The 25,180-nt window shown below is 43.1% G+C and overlaps 2 protein-coding genes across 8 annotated transcripts; one reads left to right on the top strand and one right to left on the bottom strand.

Annotated features, from left to right (window-relative positions):
- Window positions 1-1,308: 1,308 nt before the first annotated feature.
- On the top strand, window positions 1,309-19,284 carry LOC309699299 (cyclic AMP-responsive element-binding protein 5-like). Of its 7 annotated transcripts, none has more exons than XM_082522270.1 (11): window positions 1,309-1,444; window positions 3,760-3,826; window positions 4,148-4,241; window positions 6,005-6,114; window positions 7,421-7,677; window positions 11,065-11,191; window positions 11,455-11,526; window positions 15,934-16,314; window positions 16,401-16,667; window positions 16,756-16,864; window positions 18,384-19,284. In XM_082522270.1, exons 2-11 carry the CDS (start codon window positions 3,773-3,775, stop codon window positions 18,518-18,520), a joined length of 1,608 nt encoding a protein of 535 aa, XP_082378396.1. In that variant the 5' UTR covers window positions 1,309-1,444; window positions 3,760-3,772; the 3' UTR covers window positions 18,521-19,284. The 7 variants fall into 7 exon arrangements, with proteins under 7 accessions (XP_082378396.1, XP_082378393.1, XP_082378399.1 ...); XM_082522267.1 differs by having other exon boundaries at window positions 1,309-1,448; XM_082522273.1 differs by lacking the exon at window positions 18,384-19,284 and adding an exon at window positions 17,390-18,280 and having other exon boundaries at window positions 1,309-1,448.
- Window positions 19,285-20,644: 1,360 nt separating this feature from the next.
- Window positions 20,645-24,753, bottom strand: tril (TLR4 interactor with leucine-rich repeats). The gene has a single exon (XM_082520562.1). It carries the CDS (start codon window positions 23,694-23,696, stop codon window positions 21,219-21,221), a length of 2,478 nt encoding a protein of 825 aa, XP_082376688.1. The 5' UTR covers window positions 23,697-24,753; the 3' UTR covers window positions 20,645-21,218.
- Window positions 24,754-25,180: the final 427 nt, after the last annotated feature.

Here is a 25,180-nt window from a genome sequence, read left to right as displayed (position 1 = left end):
TGGAGTTAGTCAGCATCTTCTCTCTCGTCTGCAGCTGGTCCAAAATGCTGCTGCACGACTTTTAACCAGAACTCGTAAAAGAGAGCACATAACTCCCATCCTGGCTTCACTCCATTGGCTGCCTGTATATCTTAGAGTTCATTTTAAAATTCTCATGTTTGTTTTTAAATGTTTAAACGGTCTTGCCCCAACTTACCTCTCTGAGCTTCTGCATCTTTACCCACCCCCCAGGTCTCTCAGGTCAGCTGTTAAGCTGCTCCTGGAGGTACCCAGGTCCAAGAGAAAGCTCAGAGGGGACAGGGCCTTCTCTATTGCTGCTCCTAATCTGTGGAACAATCTTTCCCAGCACATTAGAGAGGCCCCTTCACTGTCCACTTTTAAAACATATCTTAAAACCCATTTTTACTCCTTGGCTTATGACACAGTCTGACCCTGATTTTATTGTTTTAATCTAATATGCTGATTTTATTGTTTTAAATGTCATTCTCATCATCATTTTTATACTATTTTATTATTGTTTTTGCTATTTGTGCTAATTTTATTATTTTAAATGTCATTTTAATAATCAGCTTATTTTTTATTTTTTAAATATTTTTTATTTATTTTATATTATTTTAATTTATTTTTATTTATTTCTTATTTTTTTTAACATGTTCAATGTATCATTTCTGGCATGTCAAGTGTACAGCACTTTGTGTTCAGCTGGGGGCTGATCTGAAAGTGCTATATAAATAAATTTCTTGCTTGAAAGTAGCTACTGTCTGGGCCGTAACACTGACTTTCTAAATGGAAGACTAGTACTTTCTAAAAAGCCCCTTCATTATTATTATTATTATTATTATTATTATTATTATTATTATTATTATTATTATTATCATGTTGCTTTGGGTGATGACAGGATGTACTTAACGTTTCGTTGAAATCACTTCAGGGTTTCAGCTTTATTTTCAAGCAAATAGTCTCATACCGTTGACTGTCTAACGTTCTGAGAAGAAGAAAAAGACCCAGAGGCTCTCGCTCATTTGGACACGTAAACTCGATACAGACGCTGGAACGTCCCGTTTCAGACACACACCAAAAGTGGGGACAGGATAAAAACAAACAAACAAACAAACACTTAACTGGGTCTCATCCGCCCACCCGGTCTGCCCCGTGTCCCGTCACGTTGCCGTTGGTGTGTCTACCCGGTGGGTCTGTCACTGACTCCGGTCCAGCACCACGCTGCTGCTATTGCTGCTGTTCCGTCCCGTCCCCCTCACCGTGTCGTAACCCCGCCCCTCTCAAGCCCTCTCTCCGTACGGGACCGCAATGATTTAGAAGTTCAGGAATCCCACGTGACGTCACCGGGAGGGTGATGTAATGCTTCTGTAAATAGAACGTATTGTAATCTCGCTCCAGTCCAACGTGGTTCCTCTCTGGAGCGCCGCTCGTCTACTCTCTACTTGTAGGTAAGTCTTTTACTTCCATTCACAAAACTTTCTAGCTCCGCGGCAACCGCTCTCCTGATACTGTGCCTTTATTATTTTTATTTTTATTTTTTATTTTGACGGTTTAAAAAGAAAAAGGAAAGAAAAGTTGACGGCGGAACTTTTTAGCGAGGTGTCCCGGTGAAGTCTCATCACCCAGCGGAAAGGTTGAGCGCTCCTGTCTATTTGGGGTGTGTGACAGCACTCTCTGTACAGCTGTGCCGGGCTTGTTTATGAGTTGAACAGGTTCCTTTACGGTGCGGTAGGAGGAAAAGACAACTCACACACACAAACACACATAAACACACACACACAAATACCGGTCAAGTTCTTGAGACGCAGGCAGTGACCGTCCGGAGGACTTTTTGGTTAAGGACTGCGATTTAAATTGAGCAGAATGAGCTCCATGCCAGCTGCTGTCATGATTCATCCATCAGATACGGGGGACTTGAAGAAGTGTAGTGAGTAACTAAACCTGGCACCTTTTTAAAAATGATTTCTTTGATGCTTACAGGTGATATTAAAAGTTGTGCGTGTTTTTCTGTGAGTCATAGTAACCGAGTGTAAGTGTAGAACAATGACAGTTAAAAAATGAGGCGGGAAAACTTTTTTGTCAACGTAAATCCTGTCTTAAACTGACAGTATGTTGCCTGGTCTGTTGTTGAGTTCATCCGTTAAGGATGACGTCATTGCGCATTGAAGTGCCCGCTCTGACAGAAGGTTTTGCTGGAAATGTGCTGAGTCTGCTAATCTTGTACAAGAGCAGAAAGAGGGGGCAGAGGGGTTACAAACTGGATGCTGGGCTTTAAATTTTTACATTTGTCTGTAAAATGTGAGCTTGTGAAACACTTCGAGTACAGCTGACTGTGGCACGCTGTTACATACTGCTGATACATAAAACTACTAATAAACCTGCTTTCTGTATTAGCTGAGAATCAAAACCTTAAATACTTTGATCAATCTCCGATCTTGCTGGAATTTTGGTGTTGTGATCACCTAGTTACTGGTTTATTTTCAAGCACACAAGCACACGCACACCTATGAAGTCACCTCTACTTGCCTGGGGTTGGAAAATGGGGGCTGAGGCAGGTTCGAACCTGTCACGAGTAGGCCTGAAGTGCAGCCCTCCCTTCGCAGGCTCCCACCCTCATTCCTTCTCTCTTTCATTCATTGTGTCCTCCTCCTCCTGCTTTCCTCTCCCTCTCTCGATCACTGCCACTTGCCCTTTCCATTTTCCTCGCCATCAACCTAATGTCACTCTCCACCTCCCACCCGTCCTCTCACTCAAACACACACACACACACACACACACACACACACACACACACACACACACACACTTTCTTTCCACTTCTTATGGATGCCTTTACTTTTGCCCTCTCTTTCCCAACTCGTCTCTTCGGCTCTCAGTCTTTCCCATAACATCAGCACGCGCTTTGCTGTCTTCTCATTGCTCTCGGCTCACGCTTACACAAGGGGTGGGGGAGTTTGCAACCTGTGAATATGCTTCTCATAACCACCATCTCCTCCCACAGCAACACTGGTAACATTTGTTGACCCTTGTCACCTGTTGTCACCTGGCTGAGGATTTGAAGACCTTCTTACTTTGTGCTTCAACAGCAGTCTTCAAATAATTCACAATTGCTCCACATCGACGGCTTAATATCCTCGCAGCAGAGGCAACTGGGTCGGTTCTGGGTTGGCACTGCAAGCTGGTTTATTACTGTGACTCTCATAAGCATTTGTGTTGATAATTTTATCCCAGTGACTTGATGTAAGACATGGCGAGCACTTATCCTTTCATCACACCAGTATTATTAACTGATACCCCGATGAAAGCCTAATTGTAGCCTGAAACAATTGCACTATACTTAGTCCCCACTCCAAGTGAAAAGTAAAGCTCCCAATGCTGGAAGGCTTTGATGCCCTTCTTGTGTTTACGTGTAATTACTAATGAGTAATGAAAGGCTGGAAAAAAACATGGTTTGTACGCTATAGGGCTCGTCCTAATACCTAGTGTATGCTCTCACCCCCGTCCGTTGGCACCAAAGGGATCATTTTCGTCAACTTAATATTGTGTCTCAGGAAGAAACATCCATCATCTGTGGCAACTATCTCATTACACACGGCTTCCACAATAAAGGCACGATAATAGGTGAACAGTATGTGAATTATCCGTGTAAATACAAAACATAAAACAGGGAACCTCAGGCTGCCTGCTGGGTGAGCTCATCTGAGCTGTGATCTGAGACTGCAGGTAAATAAATTTTTCTCACTTCTTCTGTTTGTGCAGGCTTGTGTATGACATGAATGACAAACAGGACAGGCCTTATATGTGCGGCGCCCCGGGCTGCTCTCAGGTCAGTAGAATGCTATATACGTGTGGCATTACAAGGACTGTAATGGTCATTTTAAAAAAACCAAAAAAAAAACCCAGGATGTCAGACCTAATCATCAATGAAATGAGTAACGATCAAGCTGTAGAATATAGGAGGAGTTTCTGATAAATACAAATGTTTCTGAAGTGATGAATAACCTAAAATACTTAACAGACTAAGAGCATCATGATGTCTTAGTCAGCTTAAGATGTAATCAGCTGCTTTAACTGAGAAAATCATCCCGCGTGTCACACAGCTGCACGCATCCCTTCACATCTCTCTTCCTGTGTTGGTGTGCTGCAGCGCTTCCAGTTAGAGGAACATCTGATCATCCACAGGCACAAGCATGAGATGACCCTCAAGTTCCCCTCCATAAAGACAGATGCAGCATTCACAGGTAAGGAAGAAAATGAGCTTCTCTGAGATTTCATCCTAGTCTCCCAGTGACCGCATCTCCTGGCTGCACATGTCTGTGGTGAAACTTCCTCCTTTTCAAGATCAGTGCTTGATATATTTTTTTTTTAAAAAGATGACGATATACTATACAGTATGAAGTCAGATAACCCACCAAAGCAAGCTTCCTTCCCTCAAACAGACTACAAATGGTCTCGTGTTGCAGCATGTACAGTATACTCCATCAGATTAGAGCCAAAACACAGATAACAGCACTTTGATTTAAAAACGTGGAGAGTAGGTGCACCGGTCTCTGCACGGCCCATGTAAAACACAGTATTTCACTGCTTCTAGAGCTCATGGTTTTAATTTAGCACAATTTAGCCATCATTTAAATGTATATTAATCATTACTGTGCTCTGTATTTACAACACAAATATTCATGAGGAGTGAAAATAAAATTCCAAAATTGTTTAATTGTTTCTAATTCAGTTCTATGCAACAGACTGATAATAGCAGCAAGACTGCTGAACCTTCTCCGATTGTTTTAAAAGCACTGATATTGTAAATTCATCCTCTTCCTATTTTTTTAAGGATGTTTTTTTCTACAAGAGGAAAGATAAAGATTCTTCCTGTTTCAAGATCTGCTAAGTCAGAGAAAATTTCCTTAGCTTGTTTTGTGTGTCTGTGTGTAGATTCAGTGTCCGGTCATGTGTTTCAATGGCAAAAATAAGAATTTAGGAAAGGTTTGCTCTTAAAAAAAGTAAGCATCTAACAACAGTTGACAATTTCACTCAGACTATATCAAACACATTTGCAGTGATTTCCAGGGAAACAAATGCCCCATTAAGATTAGTCCCATTGTGAACGGCTGTAAAATGCTGATTCTGCATCTAAATTAACTTTGCAAGCCTCACATTTCTGTGTTATGCACTACCTGCTCAGGCTACAGTAGTAGTATTAGTATCTTTAACATCAAAACAACCTCCAGACGATCATATAAACACAGTTTTTAAATATTGTGCTTCCACATTAACATTTCTGTGAATACATACTGACCATGAGCAGGAAGCAGTGGCTTGGCTGCTTGTAGAAAATATGAGTAAGTACGAGTCCCAATGCCAAAACAAGAAGAATTTCCACCTCATCTTCAGCCCGGACTAAAGCAACATATGAGCATAAGCTGGCTTTTGTGGTGGTGTAGGAATCAATGCAAAGCAGTACAACCAAAGTATTACCCCATCGCCAGTGGAAGCCGTGGTGCTGAGAAAAGTGTAGCCACACAAGAAAGGTGAAATCATAAAAGTCATGGAAGCCATGCTGCGATGTTTTGGCTTCATTTTTGTGACAATTTTGGAGGCGAACGTGGCTGTTGGTGTCAATGTTTTCCCCAAAGATTTGTCTGGATGTAAACAACGGCGCAAGATCTGGCCTCTGCAGACTCTCCCTCTGCACCTCCGTCCTGCAGCCTGTCACGCCTCCTGCAGGAACTCCCCTGTCAAAACAAAAACCCTCATGTGACCTCTGACCTCTATGTGTTTAGACGGCTCAGGGAGAGACAGACTGATGTTATCAGGCAGAGACGGAGAGCTCAGCTGAGAGGAGACTCGTTCCTCTTCTTCGCATGACGACCTGCACCACTGTTAATTTAGAAAGCAAAAAAAGCTTAAACTACAGTCTGTTTTGGCAAGTGCTTCAAATTTTTTTAAAAAGCAAATCCGTTTTTTTTCCCTCTCTTTTGTTTCCATTTGGATGCAATGACTCTAGACCAGACTCCGACGCCGACACGATTTCTGCAGAACTGCGAAGAGGTTGGTCTCTTCAAGGAGATCGAGGAAGAATTTCTTCAAGCACAAGAGGAGGAAAACAAGAAGCAGGTAAGTCTGACAAGTTTTTTTATTATTATATTATTTTATTTCACTTAAAATAAACCATCAGTTCTAGTCTGACGTTAGCTGGAAAGAAGCAAGTATTAAGACATGATGCAGATCCGTCCCCCGGTGCTGCTGAGAGTTTATGTTTTGAGTGACACTTGTTTGTGAGGGAGTCAGGCCCGGTCAGACAGCTGCAGATATCTGACCTGCTGCAGGAAAGACACACCGAGCGATCACATTCTACCCTGTAAATTAAACAGCTAGTCGTCACACTCAGAGACAACTAAACAAGTGCACACACTCTCATCGCTGTCACCACAGGCATTATAAGAGAGAAATGTGGCACTCAAAGCAATTAAATCAAAATATTTGGGACAATTTTGAAAGAGCATGTATAGAGAGTGGTAGTATGACTACCAGGGGGAAAAAAGCTTTTTAAAGCTTGATTTTGGAGGCAAAGACAGTTCAATTCATTGTTATTTATATGGCACCTAATCACAGCATCACTCACCTCAAGACTTTAATGTAAAGGCTCTACAATACTAGAGCAAAAAAACCCAAATTAGATGATCTCCAATGAGCAAGCACTTGGTGACAGTGGGAGGGAAAACACACACTTGGAAACCTCTAGCAGAACTAAGTTCAGAGGGGGGCAGATAGGGGGTGGCTGAGGGGAGGGGAGGGAGACAGGACAAAAGACGTGCTGTGGAAGAGAGCCAGAGATTAATAATAACCAATGATTTAATGCACAGTGGTGTATAAACACGTAGTGACTGAAGAAACACTCAGTGCATCATGAGAGGGTCACCTGATCCAGCCCTAACTATATATTTTATCAAAAAGGAAAGTTTAAGCCTAATCTTAAAGATAGGAGCTTGTTGCACGGAAGAGGGGCCTGAAAGCTGAAGGCTCTTCCTCCCATTCTACTTTCAAGTACCCTAGGAACCATAAGTAAACGAGCAGTCTGAGACCAAAGTGCTCTATTGGGATGATATGGTATTATGAGGTCTTTAAGATATGGTGGGGACTGATAGACAGAAACCTTTTAAGTGATTTGACACATTTGACAGGTGAGTGTATATAAGCAATATTAATCTCCCTGTGAACAATGAAATTAAAGTTAATATAGGTAATGCTTAAAAAAACTGCTCTGCCGCATCTCATGATGGCTGCCATGTGTCTGCGTTAGTGTCTAAAAGGACTTTGACTGGCACCGTAATCTCTGATCGTAAAAGACTTCAATCATTTACTGCCCCACAAGTTTACAATGGTCTCAGCTGTTTGTCTTTTTTTTTTATTCTTTCCACAGTCGCTTTCTCATAATGGGCCCTCCTGTATGAGCCAGCACCAGCTCAAACCCCAACATCAGCTCCAGCACCCACCCCAGCCTCAGCACCCACATCCCCAACCACCGCTGCATCATCCCCAGACTCATGCACTGCATCATCCCCAGACACATGGCCCCATGATGGCCCCTAGCTGCAGCCTGGCCGCCCAGCAAGCCCTGTCCTCCTCCCAGTCTGGATCAGTCATCACCCAGGCTACCTCCACCCTAACACACTCCGAGTAAGTTCACACAGACGCACACACACACATTTACCTACAGGCATCGAAACACATATATGTGTATCTTACATTTTCCCTACATCGCACACGCAAACACATTTCCTTTTCTCATTCTTTCTTTTTCCTCCTGTTATGGACGCATTATAAATCATTCCGCCGCTCACAAGCTGGCGTTTCCGCTGCATAATTCATCACTTCATTAACGAAGTGAGAGGAAGAAGCAGGAAAAAAATTATACGTCAGTTTAGTGAGAGAATTAAGTAACTCCAAAAGTGATGAAGAACCACTGCATAAAAAGCCACTCAGTCCCTTAGACGCTACCCACCCCACCATGCAGCTACTGTCTCTGTTACATGTCTGCAAAGACTCAGAACCAGACCGGAGTCTCTCAGCGCCTGGGCAGCTTCCTTGGCTCCCTGGTTATCACCCAGTTCTACAGACAGATTAGAGGAGTTCCTGTCTTTCATCTGACCAGCTCCCTGCAGCTGCTCCCACTCCTCCTAAAAGGCCGGCTATGAATTTGTGAAACCTAGTAAACAGTCCGCCCTCACAAGTTCTCATAATACACACATACAGGGTTCATTATGTATTCTGCTCTTCATTATGCTGTATATTTACAGCATTCTGTTTGATAAGGAAAAAAAGGTGTTTTCAAGTACTTATTTAATTGTTTACTGACTAATATTACTTGCAACTTTAGGTAATACAAGTAATTTTCATCTCTAATTTCATAAAGAAAAACGAACTCATGCCTGCCACAGCAACATAATTAAATAACTTCACTTGTTTATAATAACGTGTATATCAGGTTACCTTAAAAACGAAACTTAAAAAAACTGAACATTAAACTGTTTATGTGTAACTTTTTATTTAAAAAAATTTCACATATGTCTTTGTCTGCCTCTTAAAATGTTTTTCAGCTAATACAAGAAATCTACCCTTTTCAGTCAGCTTTAATCACTAACAGAAACAGTGTACCTCATATTCTGGGCAATAAGCACAACATGAAGCCTACAGCTTTATTGGGACTAAAGCATTTCACAGTTAGGCCGGTGGATTATCCAGATTAACTCTATGAATGTTTCTAGACAGAGAAAATGCTGTTGTTTGTTTTTTCAGTGTAAACTTTAATTGCTTTAACCTCTAAGCTGTGGTGCTTTAAAATAGGAAAAACTGGAATGAGAAAATGTTTGAAAGGCATCAGCCTCTAGTTTCTAAACATTTGCCAGTTTAGAATGGGGAGGACCAAAACCTAACCCTAACCTTACTCCTAATCCTGTAATAATAATAATGATAATAATAATAAGCATTTTTGGGCCTGTTTGTCTTTATTCTTGTGCCATCAGCCCACCTATAAATACACCTGTACGGGCCTAGGCACACTCACATATTTCTACAAGTTGGAACCATTTTACATTTGCTTGAGAAGATTTTGACTTTTATAGTTTTTCTTTTTTTAGTGTAACATTTTCTCTACCAGTCCTAGTTATTACAGCAATGTCATTTTTGCATTTATGACTATTTTAAGGCTTTATTAATTCACGGGAGAGCAGATGTATGATATTCTGAGATCAAACTGGACACGTTGTGATTAAAAAAAGATTTTTTTGTGTGTTTTCTGGGGTTTAGTTATGCTAAATATAGTAAATAGCGATTCCCGCCCAAATGTCAATCTTACATAAAAGTGCCTCCATCATCTCCATCAAACCGATGGTTTCTGCTTGCAACGCATACTGTAGACAAACAAAAGGCTGTCAAATCTGTTGTTGATTAGATGAATCAAGGTGCCACAAGTGAGTCAGTGACATAATTAGCTCCAAACATCTGTCCAGGCTCAGACAGGACGTGACAGGACAGTGGGGAGCGAGCTGACAGTCATTTATGGCAGCATTAATCAGTGCCAGCTGAATCCAGACAGCATGTTAGTCAGTGAAACCCGCTAAGAGTTACTAAGTGAACTCTGGATCGGGCATCTAGCTGTTTCCCCAAGTGTTTACCACCGGTTTCCATAGTGACCTGGTCTGAATGTCTGGCTGCTGGCCTGGTAGAACTGTTGTGGTTATGTTAGGAAATGCTGTTTTGGTTTGTCTGCGCTTTGTTGTATTCTAAAAGGGTCGCATACCCTCAGATTCGGCGATGACATCATTGATGATGACCTCAGCGTGGCCATGCAGGCCCACGCTGTCCGACTGGCAAAGAGCCAGAGGGGTTAGGTCAGCACATGGCACCCTGGGTCTCTGGATCCCCCCCGCTCTGATCTGCAGGCTTTGCACCTCCCTCTCGGGCTGTCATTTTTCTCCACGTCTTTCTTTTCTTTCCATTTTTTTTAAACTTCATCACTCTTTCTCTTGTCAGCGCTTTACCTCAAAACTCTGTTTACAGCTCTCTCCTGGCATACAATAACACATCAGTGCTTTTTGATCACGTTGGAGTGTTTAAGGGCTCTCAGAGACTCCTCAGTAACATTTGTTTCTAGTGGTTGGCAGCTTTGATTTGCCAACTTGCCAATGTTTTGACACATCTGCCTTTGAGACTTCTCCGCCATCCCAAAACAATGAGGCTCAGTGGAATTTAGGTTGTGCTACTCCCCATGTCAAAAAAGTTCAACAGCAACATCTTTGCCTAGAGAACTTAATATTCTGGACAATAAGCAGAACACCCTGTCAACAGTTTCGTAAGGGACTATTTCCTCCGTAGAAAGTAGTTCCAGTAAAATCTGTTAAATGTATGAAATAAACAGGATGACTGAAATGCTGCTTCTAGAAAGATATACTCCTGCTTTACTTTAGGAAACTGTGCCAACTCGTTGCTCAGACGAAGGTAAGCCTGCCAGCTAAAATCACTTATCTTTTCCTTTTGAAAAAATATTTGAAGTAAGTAGTAGAAATCAAACATGATGTTAGTTCAGCCAAGTTACCCTCACCTGCAGTGGTAGCAGATCAGCTGATCTCAGTGCTAGCCTACATCATCAGCTGATGGCTCAGCTGATACCCTTGTAAACAGTGGGAGGGCTATTTTAGCTGCTGTAGCACATCTGCAAGCCACTTTGCAACCCACCTCTTCCCTAGCTCAGTGGCATATCTGTTGCCACTGTTACCAGCTCTGTTTTGTGTGAAGGTCCTACACATTAAAGTGCAGGGAGGTCCCAGAACAGCGCCATTCTGCTGGCTTTGTATACATTTTTTGTTTGTAGATTTGGATACAGCTTCCCCTAAAAATAAGACGATATGACCATTCTCACATCTCACCTCCATCTGCCATTAAGACCCAGCTATAAATGTTTCAACTTGCACCTCTTACTGAACCTGGTTTTATGAAACTTTGGCTGTGGACGGCTCTCTAGCATGACCCGTCTCTATCGCTCTCTCCCTCTTCGGCTCACCACAGGCCGGTTCCCGGGCCGCTGTCGTGCCTCCTTCACATGCGGAACAGACACAGGCAGCCGCTGCCAGCCTCCTTACCTGGCACCCTGCCAGACCCCGCCATGCAAGGGGCATCTGCTCAGCACATGACTGTAAGTATGGAAGGGGATGGTGTTTGTCATGTTCAGACTCCCACACATTCAAACACGCATGCCTGATGATTTATAGATGCAGGTATAGTGGACCCATGACAGGAAAATTCACTTTTGTGGATAAATTAATCAAAATGTCAAAACTCCAGATGGATGTGACCTTTGGGGGAACTCTTCATACTTGAGGTTTATGTGGATACAAGCTGCTGCTTCCCTTTGTCACAGCTGAAAGATTCTTTTTGTGTCTACTGTTTCTTCTTCAGATGGAGAAGCAGATGTCTTGTGCAATGGGTATACCGGCTCCTGTACACAACCCCTCCTGTTCTTCACCCCAGGTAGGTGATCATCAGTCAGTCTGACTACCTTTTTCCACTATTTCCATTATTGGAGCTAATAACATTATATTAGCATTACACTAATAATGCATTACACCACAGCTGTTTATGAAGAGTGGATTTCTGCATGTTTCATCAACTCCCAGCATATTATATCTTATCCTAACGTTTTGGTTGTCTGTGGTTCAGGAGGCAGAGTGAGGTTGAGTGAGGTAAGCTAACAATTGAAAGGTTGGAGGTTCAATCCCAGTCTGCACTTTGAATCTTTCTGTGGCAGGATTCTGAACCCTGCTGCACTCGGTGTGTTTTATTGTTAGACAAAGCACTTAGGTGTAAACTAAAGTGCTATATGAATGACTGATTGGGTGACTGAGGCTTATAGTAAGCTCAGTTAGAACAGAGATGTCCATTATATATACCCTTTACCATCCTGCTCCAGCTCATAACACTGTGTATCATCATCACTCAGAACATCCGGTGCAATATTACTAAAGTCTGTAAAGTAGGAGTGTGTTTGTGTGTGTATAATAACTTATACTGATCTCATATTCTGATATCTTTATATTGATATATATGTATTTGAATATATTTTTGTCTTAACTATATGCACCACTCAGAGAGTTGCTCCAAATTTGGTTGTACACCTGTAGAATGACAAATAGTCGCGTTTTATTCTAATCTGTTCTATAATGGCTCAAAATGTGGGTGATTTTTCAATAAAGACAAATTCATAGTGTTATGTAACACTTAAAAAAAAGACACCCGGCCTCACCTTCTGCCTTTGCCATAGTCCTTTCTAATCAGCACAGACAGGAAATAGAATGTAACTCTACCCCCAAACACACACACACACACACATTGGACCACAGGAAGTCACAATCTACATGCTCCCCCGTGGCTTTCTCAGTTGTTTTATTTCCCTTGCGTCAACAAGCGTGCGATCTTTTCGCTTGTAAATTTTACATATCCTCTTTTTACCTGCATCTGGAATTAATAGTTAAAAATATTTTGCTATCAAAAGCTACTTCAAATGGGAAAACTGTGAAATAGCCCCACACACACAAACACACACACAGGCATGGACGCAGGTTGTGGCTTCTTGTGGAGGAGCTCGCATACAGAGTGGCAACTGAAAAGTGGTTTCAGATTGCGGAGCCACTCAGGTGGCAAGTTTACTTCTGACCCTCTTTTCTTACACTCTCTCACACACACACACACATACATAAAAGGGTACCCGATGACCCAACACATTCTTACCTTACCTTAGCTTTTATTACTGAAGCAACTCCTTACTTTAAACCTTAATCCTGATGCAGAATTTTAACCCTCAAACAACACTTTGACTTTTTGTCAGGTTTGTAACACTCACCAAGATGCAACACATTTGTTCCACAAATGTCCTCAGTGGACGCAAAGAGGTGGAGTGAGTCATCTACATATTGGTTTGTCAGTGGTTCAGTCCGGGATACTTACCCCCCCCCCCCCCCCCCCCCCCGGTGCACCTACTGTGAGTGTATGTGTTGTAGGTAACGTTCCTAAAGTACACAGAATAAAGTGCTGCATGAATGTGTGTGTGTGAGCAGGTGAATGAGTCTTGTAGTATAAATCTAAGGAATTATATTGGTCCTCGGAAAGGTTTTTCTTTTTCGAAACAGGCCTCCGCTTATTTAAAACATCAGAAAGTGTGTTAACGTGCCTCTGTTGTACAGTAACGCTACACTCAGCTCAAGTGGAAAAGTAAACATTTGACAAGTGGATCAGTGTTTCATGTACAGTTTTGTGTCTTCATTCACTGATCCCTTCAGACAGAAATATCAACGTGGTGTGTCATCCAAGCCAAGGAGACCCATGATGTAATCGCCGGCCTCAGTGTCAGGGTGTTTCTATCTAGTAAACACAACTGAAGGACTCGTGTCCCGCTCTATTTAGTGTGTGTGTGTGGCTGTGCGTGTGTGTATGACTGGCAGCCTGGCTGGCTGGTAAAGCTGGCACAGACAGCTCAATGACCTCATCCTTGGCACCAGTTAAATGTGCTCTCTTTTTACTTCACTGAATGGTGAAGAGAGAGAGAGAGCGAGAGAGAGAGAAATCTGCTTCTTCTCTTAAAGAAATATTGTGTAACAGGGAGCAGATAACAGTATTGCCAGGGAGGGACTGGAATGGGGGGGGTGATGTCATGCTCCAAACATGACCTCTCCCTCTCTTGCTTTTCTCTGCTGAGTGTTGGAGAAAGGTGAGATGAGGTTTAATTTAGCTCGTACAGTCTGTTTAGTCAGATGATACACGGGAATGATAAAGTGTGAAGGTATCAAGCTGCAGACGGCAGCATTTATTGGAACACGTTATATCTCTCATCAACAGTTGTCTTCGCAGTTGCGGACGCTGAGGAGAAGTGGCGAGGATGGAAAAGAAGGAGGGTTTGACCCGCAGATATTGTTTGCATCGAGGTGCAGGACGCGGCTTGAAGTGGCCCGTTGCTTCAAAGAGAACCTGCTGTTACTAATTTAGCAGGCGTTAAGGATAAACCATAGACTGAACACTATGACTCAAGTCTTTTGACTGTAGCCACGTTTTTTTTTTTAGTTTGGAGTCTAAAGTTACCATATTTGGGGAAAGAAAGTTGAGTTCTTAGAAGGCTGTATCCATACACTGTATGGGTGAACTGCACAGCCACAGATGGCCGCTAATTAGTAATTTTCTTGCTATGATATATAAAATGAAATGTAGGAATTTCAGGCCAGTAGTGGAAAGAAAAAAAGCTGTCTCACTTGACCTTTGTAAACATTTTCCATTTGAGTTTATAGACTCAGTTTATGCGCCATACAGATAATAAAAAAATGAGGTCTGCTTCATAAATCTTGATCATGCTATGGTTCAAAAGACCACATTGGCTATTGAGCTGACAATCACAAGTCAGTAGCCAATAGTCAGACCCGCCCCTCTCTTTCACGTCCATTCTTCACAAGCAAAACACCGTCGCCAGCTTGAGGCTTCAAAGCGGGACCTCAAAGCAGTGCGTGACGTCAGGGCAGCTACGTCCATCTTTTATACTGTCTGTGGTTCTTATCTACCTCAGATATTATGATGTCATCATATTGCCTAGCAGCTACACATCCAAAGGGCTAAAATTATCAACTTGTAGTGTTTATCCACTGATAACACCTGATAAAGGCATCGTATCATTTTAATTTCACAGACGCATTATTTTTTTTTTCCATGCACTAGTACTAATAAAATACTAAAAGAAACCCTCACGCAACAAAGTGGAAACAGTCACTTGCTGAATTGCTCGTTTGTGCCGTAAGCCACACAACAATTGATAATTCCATTAAAAATGCTCAGTCCAGAGGTCCAGTTCAATGACTGGCCAAAACTGGCCACTGTCAAACTTTAAAAGTGTAATTAGAAGAATGATAAAGAAATGAAACTGCAATACAATTTCTATTAGGGGAGTATTCACAGAGACCAAAACCATTCTTTCAGAAGAGTTTAATCTTGCTTTTTAATGCTGTTAAGTTGGGCGTTTTAACATAGTCATCTTTCCTTTTTGACAAAGCATATAGTCAAGGCTGGATCAGGTCACGCTGAATCCTCCTTTAGTTTCACTGCAATAGCTCTAGGCTGCTGGGAACTTCCCAAGTGTTTCTTCTTCACCGTTCCTATGTGTTTTCACACACTCTGCATTGAATCGTGAGCTATTATTCATCTCTGGTTCTCCTCCAAAGTGTGGTTTTGTCCTGTCTTCCTCCCCTTGCCCCCAACTGGTCACGGTAGATGGCCGCTCCTCCCCGAGTCTGTTTCTGCTGGAGGTTTCTTCCTGTTAAAAGGGAGTTTTTCATTCTCACTGTCACCGAAGTGCTTGCTCATAGGTCATCTGATTGTTGGGGTTTTCTCTGTTTTCTTTGAATTATTCTAGGGTTTTTAACTTACATTATAAAGCACCTTGAGGCGACTGTTGTTGGGATTTGGTGCTATATAAATACAGTTGAACTGAATTGAACAGTTGTCTGTTGGGATTGTCTCATTGTGCAAGCCAGCCTCGTGTGGTCATTTGAGGAACTGCAGTTTTATGGCCTTTCTGTGTGGTTATAGGGCTTCTGAGCATTCTCTAACATATTGACCATGAAAGGGGTAAATAAATATCTTTATAATCCAACATGAAAAAGAAAAGGAAAGTCTTCCTCAGTTGAATTCACGTTAATTGTTTGTATTTTCTTAATCTGGTTACTAGTATATACTTATTATCCTCTGAACACAGTTCAGAGGCTGATATCAGAGTGGATAGTGGTTAGATCTCTTCAGATTTCTAAATCATTGCACATAGAAGTGATAATAATTTAACTTTTTAATAGCATCACATGATTAATTAACTTGTTCTTTTTTTGTTTATTATCTATTTCGGCTCAGAGATCCAAGCAGACATTGGGCCACCATTATCAACAGCACCACCCAGGAATGATCACCATCAGTAACAATGTGCCACCCATGGGCCACATGATAGAGATGATGCCACAGCGTCACCAGACACCTCCACTACAACAACAACAACCACAACAGCAGCACCACCATCATCATCATCCTCAGCCTCATCCCTCACAGCTTCCGCCTGTGCCTCTTACCTACCAACAGCGGTGCCATGCTCCCCACCCACAGCATCTTGGAAGCACCCAGAGCCACCAGCTGCACCAGGCAGGGAATTTACCACCTCACGCTCAGGCTCACCAATCACCGCCTTCACATTTACACCCAGGCTCACCGCCTGCACCTCCACTGTCTGCTCCTGCGCAGGTATAATGCTTTATATTTAACGATGGCTGGGTTTTTTGTGCATTCAAGCACAGTTACTTGAAAAAGTTGTTGTTTTTGTTCTGCAGTTATCACCAGTTGCACAGCAGATGCAGCCTTCCCAGCTATCTCACACTCATGCAGTGCAGGCAAGCGGTAGCTGCAGCGGAGGTGGTGTAGGAGGAAGCGGAAACCGTCGAAGGAGGACAGTAGAGCAGGACCCCGACGAGCGAAGGCAGAAGTTTCTGGAACGTAACCGGGCCGCAGCCACCCGCTGCCGACAGAAGAGGAAGCTGTGGGTGTCATCACTGGAGAAGAAAGCTGAAGAGCTGACGCACACAAACCTTCAGCTACAGGTGGGATGTGCTCTGAGCACAAGACACACTCACATCAACACAACCTACACTTCGAGAGTGCTTACCATTTCACTGTGTTTGCTTCCAGAATGAGGTGACGTCACTGAAGTCGGAGGTGGGTCAGCTGAAGCAGATTCTGCTCACCCACAAGGACTGTCCTGTCACTGCTCGGCAGAGGGAGGCACAGGGGTACCCCAGTGAGTAAAACCCCCCTTCCCTGTAACCCTGTGTAGAAATCTCACCAGCTTTTCCAGATGCCTGACACCAGTCATCTCCATCCACCACTGAGGGTGTAATTCACACATTGAACCTTGTGTACCCACAATTACACATGCACTCGCTATTACACAGGGGGTTCTTAAACTTCTCGAGGCCAAGAACCCCTAAGAGGGGAGAAAATGTCCTAAGAAACCCCTCATATTTTCTGATTTAAATGCAGCTTTACCTGCTGACTTAATATAGATAATAATTAAAGCTACTTGCTAGCCCGTATGTCAAAAAGACAAGAAGCCGAACAGCTGGAATGGTTAATTACACCCTGAGAAAAGTGTGTGATAGCTGATGATAGACTGACGTGATGTGTCACAATCACATCTGATGGCGAGCTTCTGTCAGCCCAAAGATAACACAGGCAGGAGTAAATGTCCCCATCTGTAAATATGCACTTTTTATTATAAAATTATTTTTTTGCAAATTATTTGCCCTTTGACTTTTGGATGCAGACACCTGGTGCTCCCACTTTGAGAACCACTGCTCTACACACCGAGGACCTTAAAGTGGACCTATTATGCTTTCTCCTATTTTCTGTCATATATACGCACTGTTATTAAAATTGGTACCAGTTTTTTATGTATGTACATGTGAGCAAAGAATTTGTTTTTTCCTCATGGACATGGATGTGTATGATGTCAAGAGAGGGGATATCCTTATGTGGTTATGTCAGGTATGCAGCCATGGCTGTGAGCACAGAAACCCCACCCAACCTGCTTTTCAAACCTTCTGTTCTGGGCACAACAGTTGTTTCAGAAAGCTGACTAAAAAGGGGAGGGAGACGAAGGGACAAACAGGAATTATCATGAAAAATGAGCATAATAGGTCCACTTTAAACTGTGTCTTAAAGTGCTAAACAAACAGCACAAAAGAGTAAAGTAACTCTTGCTTTAAACCCCGCTGTGTCCAAAAAAATTAGCAATGCACTTTTGAAGAGATCAGGGGGAAAAAAGCACTGCACTCTTGATTTAATTTAAAGGAATATCAAGTTTGTCCTTCTGTTTTAATGAACCACACCGCAATGGTATTTGAGATAACTTGTAGTACCATGCTACTAGCATTGTTTTGCCTTGCATGAAGCTAGCAGGGAACAAGTTGCCTTTCTTGCACTCCACAGGCGGCTTCAAGTTTATGTCAAACAGTGACTGAAACTGACCTGTAACGAAAGATATTTAAAAAGTGAAACGCTGTGGCCTAAGCAGACAAAGACGTATGTGTCAAGAGTTTCTTAGAACAAAGAGAGATGCAATATTGGCACATTTCATATTCATATATTTCTACTGTTCTTTATACATGTATGTACAGTATTCAATTGTTAAAATAAAGGAGCTATTTTCATTTAATCTCAAATGCCGTGGCTTTTTATTTGATGCCTACAATCTCCAACACCAAAAAGCAGAGAGTCAGAACTTTATAAGTGACTTTGACAGCTGTCTCTATGTCCAGCTGCAGGGGTGAGCCCTGGAAGAAGTCCCACCCCTGCAGGTCCTGGGTTTGATCTGCAAGCCATCCAACATAACAGCATCTCCACTTCCTCGACGTCTGGAGGCGATTCGGGCCACGACCTCCAGCCCGGACACTAGCCTGCAACGTATAGGTGAAATCCCAAACTGGATAGGATTGGGATTTTATAAATCCATGTGAACGCTTGAGGTATTTTTCAACACGATCAGCAGATTTTCTGTGAGAAGATCAGAAACACTTACTGAGAGAGAGAGAGATCTGTCGCTTCATTTCTCCAAACAGGTGCATAAAATGCACTTTCTGAAAGCCTTGTTAAAACTGTGATGGCAACTGGATCCTGTGTTTATTCAGATAATGTCTGTTTTCTTTTGACATGAGCCTAACGTTGCCTCCTACCTACTCGCTATGACACATCTTTTTAGTATCATTCTCTGGCATATCTTGCACTAATTCAGAAAAAGAGACTATAACTTTTTTTTGTTTGTTTTAATTGGGCAGCTCCAAGTGCACCTTTTTCCATTTTTGAGCAGAGGCAGCTTACCTTAAATAACACAACAAAGTTTTTGTTGTTTTGGGTGTTTTTTCTACAGGTAATTCAAATTATAAGATAAATATTTTATCCTAAAATTTCCCATTTCATTGATTTGTAAATATTAGTTAATTAAACCTGCAACTGTGTTGGAAAGCTACTGAAAACAGTATTTTCTTTAAGGCACTTTTTTGTGACTGCCTTGAGTCACTGAGTAATTATAAACTACACTTCATGTCTCAGTCCCTGCTAGTTTAATTAAATTTACACAGAAGTTACACTTTTTGTACTGTAAAGACGCTGACAATCGCTGTAAACCTAATGCAAAAATTAAAAAAAAATATTATTCTGGTATCTTTTTGTGAATCATTGAAATGTGTTTTTACAACGTCAGATCTGTCAGATTCATATTTGTTTGCCTTTAATTTTGGTCAGCTGGTGGCTGTGAGCAGTGAGACTGTGGTTCTGTACTTGTGGTGCGGTCTATCCTGCCATCTAGTGACTGTTTTTATTAGTGAGAGCAAAAATAAGAGTAGTCATCAAAGTGTGACCAGGATTGTTTCTGTCTCGTCTCATACACAGACAGAAAGACTTAAGATGAACTTTCTGCATGTTCTTCCTGTGGAGATGTGAAGGTCAGCCCTGTGATGGCCTGGCTACCTGTGCAGGGTGTACCACCTCAAAGTCTGCTGAGATCCTGGATAACTGGGCAACTACTAACAAAAGTGTCCCAGACTTCAAAGGATAGTTCTCCCAAAATGTAACCTATTGTTAACCAGTTTTTGAAAACATCAGCCACAGACATGACTGGCTTCTCTTGAAAATAGTAAAAGTAAGCAATACTTTTCTTGTGATGCTTAAAGTCCCCCCAAAATGTATTTTACTAAACTCTTTTGAGGATTTATGACCTAGTTACTCAAATATATCCACAAGCTTCGCTGTGGGGTCGTTATGCATGCATCTATCCATGACTAGAGGCGCGATGTCCACCCTCATATGCTAGCTCCAAGGTTATTATGGTTAACTGAAACGAAACTAAAAAAAATAAATATTATTAAAAAATAAACCTTGAGTTGACTAAAATAAAAATTGAAAATGGCATTTTGAAAGAAATTAAAGCTAAGTGAAATGATTTTGTGAACTTGGAAACTAACTGAAATAAGATAATAATATAAAGGAAAGAATACTAGTTTCAGTATCTTAAAAAAATGTTTTATTACAACTTGCCTGATGAGGCATTCATGGACATGTTTGAGACTCTGGATGTCTGCAACACTGTGAGTCAGCTGCTTTCAAGAAGTTATGCGTTATTATTGTAATATCTGTACTGATTTTCCCAAATCTTGTGTCTAAACATATGCCCGCCATATTCGCTTCCATTATATTCAATGGAAGGGATCTACATGGACTAAAACACAAATAAACAAACAACCAAAAATATGACAGACAGGCAAGTCGAAAAATATGCAGTTTTGATTTTGGCGTGAACTGTCCCTTTAAGGTCAGCTGTCACAAACCAAGAAGCTTTAATGTCTAACATCTTGACTGTCTGATGCTATGAAAAGTTTGTGTGCAGACAATTGTCAATGTGTGTGTGTGTGTGTGTGTGTGTGTGTGTGTGATTTGAACTGAATGTAGGAGGCACTCCACCCTGTAGACTCAAACAAAGGGACTGCCTAACTATTGCCAGACCTCATCTTGACACGCACACAGCTCACTCACTCACTTCTTTAATGTTTTGTTGCTGCTCTCGTCCTCAGTCTTATGTACAGTCTGGGTTTTAGGACCCGCAGATACAATAACACATGCACTCAAATGACAAATCAGTCACATTGTTGGGGATTTTTACTTTGTCATGTAATGCAAAATGATACAAAGTTCCTTATAAAAGTATAAAATACGGTAGATGTGGTACAAAACAGGAGATTTTTCTGCCACCCAGCAGCCATCGTTACACACTGTACAAATATGAGACAATATGATGTCTGCAAACTGAATATTAGCACCGTAGTTGAAATCAGTGGTACATCATTCACGTACACAAAAAACAAAAAAACAAACAAAAAGAAAAACAATGCATGTAGACTCACAGAAGCAAGAAAATTAAAGAGGAAGGGTCCAAACTGGGAAAGGGGAAGTCAGAGGGAATGGACTTCCTCTGGTGTCTCATGAGCTCAGCTGAGAGGAGTTTGTGTTAAAAAGGCTAAATCACAGATGGAAACATGAAGCAATTCCCATTTTTTTCAGTGTCAACATTTTTTTAAAGCTAATTTGGAGTTTTAATGGTTCTAGTCAGAGAATCTCTGCATTTCGCTCTCTCTGCGAACGCTGCTGCTGTCCAGAAAGCGGTCGCAAGGGAACTCGATGAGATCCCCCTCCTCTAGCGGTGCGAGCCGTGCTGGCCGGCTGCTTTGGTAGCTGGTGAAGTCGGTGGAGACGGATGCCGTGGCCATTGCGGTGCGAAACGGTCGCCTGGTGGAGTACATGTGGCGCACGTGCACAGCTGACTTCCTCCTCTGCAACTTTCTCCTCAGACTTCTCCCCAGCCACACCCCGCCGATGACCAGCAGCAGCACAGCATTCCCGGCGAGCATCGCCACCGTCACCAGCTGGAGGTCAGAGGTCAGCGTAGCTCCACGGCCATTTGCCTCAGATAGGGTGACCAGCCCCGTGCAGTGGTCGCGTGGTGCGACCTGACACACGGAACCTCCGACCACTCCCTCCACGCAGACCATGTAGGTCACATCTGAGCTGAGCTCTTGGAGGGTCACGGAGCGAGCCGCGCCGTGGGCGTAAACGTAGCGGGGGAAACGATCCTGGGTGCCAAACCTGTCAAACAGAACCCGGTAGTGGACTTCATCAAGACCTGGCCCGGGCCCTGGTGTGTAGCGGTGATGATCCCTGGTGGTCCAGTACACAGTGACGGTATTAGATGTGACGTGATGCACGGACACATTAGTGATGAAATGGCGGTTGAAAACACAAGGGTCTGTAATGACAGGTAGGGTGTCATCCTGATCCGACCTAAGGAGATCTAACTGCTCTCCTGAGTGAACAGACACAGTGGTGGTTAGCCCGATGCTTGCTTGGCTAATTGTGGCTGATGGACTGGGTTTGAAAATAACCTTTGACCTCGTTCTCCCCTTAACGCGTTTCCCAGCTGCCTCTGCAGCAGGCCGTAGCTTCTTCTTTGGTTTCCTTCTGTCCAGGAAAGAAGAAGGTTCTGCCACCTCTGGACCTCCTTGGTCTCCTTGGATCCCCACCTCTTCCTGTCCCTCTTTTTTCCTCTGCTCTCCATTTTTCCATACCATGACTCCACCCCTGTTCACCGGTCTTAAACGTCCTGTTTCTTCCACTTCCCCTCTCTTTCTCACACCTTTCTGAGCTTCTTCATCTGTCCTCTCTCCGCCCTCTGGCAACCGAGAATCTCTTTCTCCTCTCTCAGTGCTCCCCAGCTTCACTAGTACTGCCCCTGCCCTGCTCTCCTCAGGCCTAGCTTGACTTGTACACAAGTGAGTCCAGTTCCCAAGGGGCTGCAGCTGGGAGCTGTTCACATAGTCCAGATATTTCCCCCTCAGAGTTGCTGGGTAATGACACTGCACAAACACAGTCAGCAGTTTGCCCTGAGAGTGTGCAGCAGCAATCCATTCTCTCAGTTGCTCCAGGCGACAGTCACATGTCCAGTTGTTGCCTTGGAGATCCAAGTCGTAAAGTACGCTGTTGAGGGTAAACATGTCCCCAGACAGACTGGTGAGAAAGTTGTCCTTCAGCTTCAACACTCTTAGGTGTTTAAGTCTTGAAAAAGCCAGAGAGTCCACGCTGGATATCCGGTTGCGGCTGAAGTCCAGCTCCTCGACACGCTCCAGGGGGTCGAGGAGGACGGCAGGAATTCCCACCAGTTCGTTGCCGTCAATCAGAAGCTCGGTGAGGCTCGACAGGCCCCTCAAAGCACCACTGTCCATTTGGGAGATTTTGTTGTTGCTGAGGGAAAGCTTGGACAGTTTTTTCAGGTTTTGGAAGACATGGTTGCCAATATGACGAATTTCATTCTCAGACAGCAGCAACGTCGTCAAAGCTTTGAGATGAGAGAAAGTGAGGACATTGCGCATGGCTGATTGCTTGTTGTGGGCCAGGTTTAAAAAGCGTAGGCTGGTCAGTTTAGAGAAAGCGTTTCTGTGAATGTGCTGCAGTTTGTTGGATTCCAGATGAAGATAATGTAGATTGATCAAACTCTTAAAAACAGAGTCCTGCAGAACTTCTAGAGAGTTGCCATCCAGGCGCAATTTAATAAGATTATCCAGGTTGGAAAACAGTCCCGGTGTGATTTTCTTAATTGCATTGTTGTTTCCATAGAGAATAGTCAATTTCTTTAGGGGCTGCAAACTTCCCGCGGGTATAGCTGTTAAAAGATTATGTCCCAAGTACAGCTCTTCCAATTTGGGAAGGTTCTCAAATGCTTTTGGGTGAATAACTCTTATTTGATTGTACTGCAGATTTAACCGTTCGAGGTTACTGTACCGTGTGAAGTCAAAGGCGGAGATGTTAGAGATGAAGTTGCCCCCAAGGCTGAAAATCTGCACTTCCTCGGGCATCTGCGCAGTGGGTTTGGGCACAGTGCGCAATCCGCGATTGGTGCACATGAGATGCTGTGAATGCTGACAGTCGCAGAGGTTTGGGCAAAAGCCCGTCGCCAGCGAGGAGGACAGAAACCCATTAAGCGACAGCAGGAAAAAGCACATCCCCACCAGGAAACTGCTGGTATCCATTCCCACAGCGCGGCCGGCACAGCCCGGATCTGAAGCGGCATTCGCTTTGTGCGTTTCAGGTGCAGTCGCCCCTCTCCTCTGTCACGCTGGACTCTTCCATATTTCACTTGTTGCTCTGTAAAGTGTACATTTCAAGCGCGCAGCGCCATCGCTGAGCAGCATCATCTATGGAACGCGTGAACTTGCCCAATGCGCTCTGATGCTGTCCGAGGGAACAGCCACCTCCCCAAGTAAAGCCTACATCCCCCCAAGTGGTCATCTGCTGCGAATTACAGAGTTCAGACGCTGAGCATGATCGCACACTCACACACTCAAACTCACTGAAAGTCCCTCCCCCGCAACTCTGCGACCCCGCCAAAACCAGATGTGCGCAGAGATCCAGAAGAGATCTGCGCGTGCACGCAGGTAATGAGACACACACGGCGTGCAGTGACGGAGATTGAGAAACCCTTTGACCGAGTTTTTGCGCGCCCCCTCCTTCACCGGGGGTCTGAGATCTGGTATATGGACAAAGCAGACAGCAAGATTTCCTTCCCACGGAATCCCCAGGGAACCCCGAAAATTTCAGCTCTCTCTCTTGCAGAACGGTTCGGGCAGAGCAGAGCAGTCACTCATGAAACAAGCTTAGTAAAAAAAAAAGTTTAATGAATGTTGAATGCATGTTTCCCCTCTCTCTCTCTGCTACAGTAGGAATACCACCAACATGCAGCTCAGCCGATTTACCATTTTCTCATTAACACGCCTTTTGTTGCTTCGTGGGAGCACAGATGGTTCGCATTTGCAGTGCAGGAATTCTAAAGCGTGTGTTAAGACAGGCGAAGAGAGGTGCCAGATCTTAGTTAGAGATCGTCTCGCAGAAAGTGAGTGAAGCGTGCGAATATTTAGCGCACGGTTTTGCAGACGGAGGAATCATTAGCTGCAGTGTGCGCGGAGGTTCGTGTTCAGGGCCGCTCTGAAATGTTGCTGCCAAGACATCTGCAAATACGAGGCAAAGAGCTTAAATCCAGGGGCGATTCTAGGATTTTTCAGTGGGGTGGCACAAGGGAAACCATGTGGGGGTTGGTGTAGTAGCTAATAAACTTATTGAACATTTAATCACATGGTTTGTTGTAATTATGTTTCTTTTTCCTAATAAAGCTTTCATTTATTCAATTTAAATAAAAAAATTACATCATGGCAGCTGTTTTACACATAGAGAACCAAATTATCAGTGGTAAATAAAGCGTGTCATTAACATTACTGTTACTATCTAAAAATGAATGAAAATGTGTGTCAGAGTTGCATGTTTGTAACTATCATACAGACATTGTGACAAATCAAATAGATTGAACATCGCAGTCCCAATTAAAATACTTTGTATCTTTAATCAGCACCAGTCTTTTGAGTTCATATATTATTAGTCGCATAGATATATTTAAAATAAAAAAGTGAAGAAAGCAAAGAGTTTCCCAGTAAAGGATGTCTGACCACCCCAGGCTCCCCAA

This window comes from Aulonocara stuartgranti, assembly GCF_965226115.1.
Source record: "Aulonocara stuartgranti genome assembly, chromosome: 22".
Lineage (NCBI taxonomy): Eukaryota > Metazoa > Chordata > Actinopteri > Cichliformes > Cichlidae > Aulonocara > Aulonocara stuartgranti.
Note: the sequence above shows the minus strand (reverse complement) of the source record. Positions and strands in the feature narration are given on the sequence as shown.

Excerpts from the sequence above, each read along its gene's own strand:
- tril (XM_082520562.1), bottom strand. The coding sequence starts at position 23,696 with ATGGATACCAGCAGTTTCCTGGTGGGGATGTGCTTTTTCCTGCTGTCG.
- LOC309699299 (XM_082522270.1), top strand. The coding sequence starts at position 3,773 with ATGAATGACAAACAGGACAGGCCTTATATGTGCGGCGCCCCGGGCTGC. Across the intron at positions 16,315-16,400 it reads CACTGTCTGCTCCTGCGCAG|TTATCACCAGTTGCACAGCA; the intron begins GTATAATGCTTT and ends TTTGTTCTGCAG. Across the intron at positions 16,668-16,755 it reads ACACAAACCTTCAGCTACAG|AATGAGGTGACGTCACTGAA; the intron begins GTGGGATGTGCT and ends GTTTGCTTCCAG.